A 1,737-nucleotide genomic window follows, 5' to 3' on the forward strand; every position below is an offset into this window, starting at 1 on the left:
GGGGGGGGGTCACTGCCATCCAGGTCTGCCCGAAACCCGATGGCTTGTTGCATAAGCTGCGCCTGAGCGGAGGGCAGAGGGTGAAAACAGCGGGATCTGGAGGCGGAAAAGGGTCAGATGAGGTGTTAATCCTTCTGCCACACTCCTTAGGAGGATGCTCTTGTCCTAAGGGAGGGGAAAAAAAACAAGAAGCAACTGTGGGAAACCTCCGTCCGTGTCCCTGTCCACCCAGACTCCTTTATCTTGACATCATTTAAAACCTTGGGGCAGGAAAAAACGTAAACCAAAAGCGTTTTTATTGAATAAATACAATATTTGGTTCAAAAGCATCCTCGGCCGACTCGGCAGCGTCACAACACTCGGCGCCGGCTGGCGTTGCAACACTGCGGGGAGGAGAACGTGGGAGGGAAGAGGTGAGGAGGAAAGGTGGCTGCTCCCAGCAAACCCCAGAGGCAAGGGCAGCCCCCCCATGATCCCCACAGGCACGTGCCAGCCCCTCCGCTGCACAAAACGGGACGAACCGCCCTCGGGACCCGGCGTTCGGGAAGCTCCGTGACCTCCACCCTCGCCAGGAGCCACCTGAAGAACCGAATTTGGGGGTGAGGGGGGAAGTGAGAAGCAAGAGGACACCCTGTCCCGAAAACAGTCTGGGCGGGCTGCTGGAAACCAATCCACGAGAAGAGCAGCTCCGGCAGGCGTGGCCGAGGTAGCGCTTCTCCGGCGGAGTTTGGAGCGTACGTGCGGGGCGGTGAAGCAAGCGGAGTTAGGTATTAACTGGCAGGCCGAGGGTTTGGGCTGCCAGCTCTTTCGTTTCAGCGGCAGGAGGGCGCTTCGCTTCGCCCCTTGGAATTCTGCGCCCGCTAAGCGCCGGGGGAAGAGGAGAGGGGAGAGGTTAAAGGTGGAACCGGTCTTTGGTCGGCTCGCCAGTGGGGTTCCCCAAGGCTTCCTATTCCCGTAATCCAAGGAAAAAGGGGGATTGTAGCAAAAGCATGTTCCCAATGAGCCATTTGACACGATACACTTGGTGGTTTAGCCCTGAGAAAAATTCTATCCTGAAAACAGGCACAGCAGCTCCCAGGAAAACAGGCTTTCCCCCAAAAAAGGCGCACTGGAGGCGCAGTAAGGGATGACGGAAGCGCCGCTGCTGCAGCCTGAGCGTCAAGGAGAGCGTGAAAAGCAACAGTGGGGCAAACTCGCCCGAATTTCATCGATGGCCTCATCCGCGCCGGAAGCGCCGCTTAACCCGAGGTTCCTCAGCCGGGGCAGCGCTCGGCACAAAGCCAGAACGGCCCCGGGAGAAATCTTCTCGCCGAGGTCAAGGCGCAGCGTCTCCAGGCGCTGCAGAGCCGCCAGAGAAGCCAGACCCGTGCTCGTCAGGGAGGGAGCGCGGCTGATTTCCAGGGAGCGGAGGCGTTTCAGGTGGCGCCCGAGGAAGGCGGCGGCGGGGTCGCCGACGGCGCAGTGGCACAGCGCGAGGTGATCCAGGTGCTCCAGGAAGGGAGCGGCTCTCTGAATGCCCGTATCCGTGAGGCGGTAGGTGCCGGAGAGGCTCAGCGTCTTCAGGCGGCTGCGGGAGGAGACGTTCATCAGGTGGCGATCGGAAAAGGCAGGGACGTCGCGGATGACGAGGTGCTGCAGCCGGGGCAGGGTTCCCCCCGGGGAGGAGGCGCAGAACCAGGCGGCGGGGATTTCGCAGCGGCTCAGCTCCAGCGTGGTGAGGGAAAGGGGGATGCTGGC

At 61.1% G+C, this 1,737-nt stretch overlaps 1 protein-coding gene across 1 annotated transcript; it reads right to left on the bottom strand.

Moving 5' to 3' along the window:
• Positions 1 to 1,158: 1,158 nt before the first annotated feature.
• Positions 1,159 to 1,722, bottom strand: FBXL12 (F-box and leucine-rich repeat protein 12; the record flags this gene model as incomplete). The annotated part of the gene is made up of 1 exon (XM_010150696.1): positions 1,159 to 1,722. A coding segment is annotated over one exon (564 nt), but the record flags the coding sequence as incomplete, so codon positions are not given.
• Between the last annotated feature and the right edge of the window lie 15 nt (positions 1,723 to 1,737).

Source organism: Eurypyga helias, unplaced genomic scaffold (assembly GCF_000690775.1).
Source record: "Eurypyga helias isolate BGI_N326 unplaced genomic scaffold, ASM69077v1 scaffold28124, whole genome shotgun sequence".
Taxonomy (NCBI): Eukaryota; Metazoa; Chordata; class Aves; order Eurypygiformes; family Eurypygidae; genus Eurypyga; species Eurypyga helias.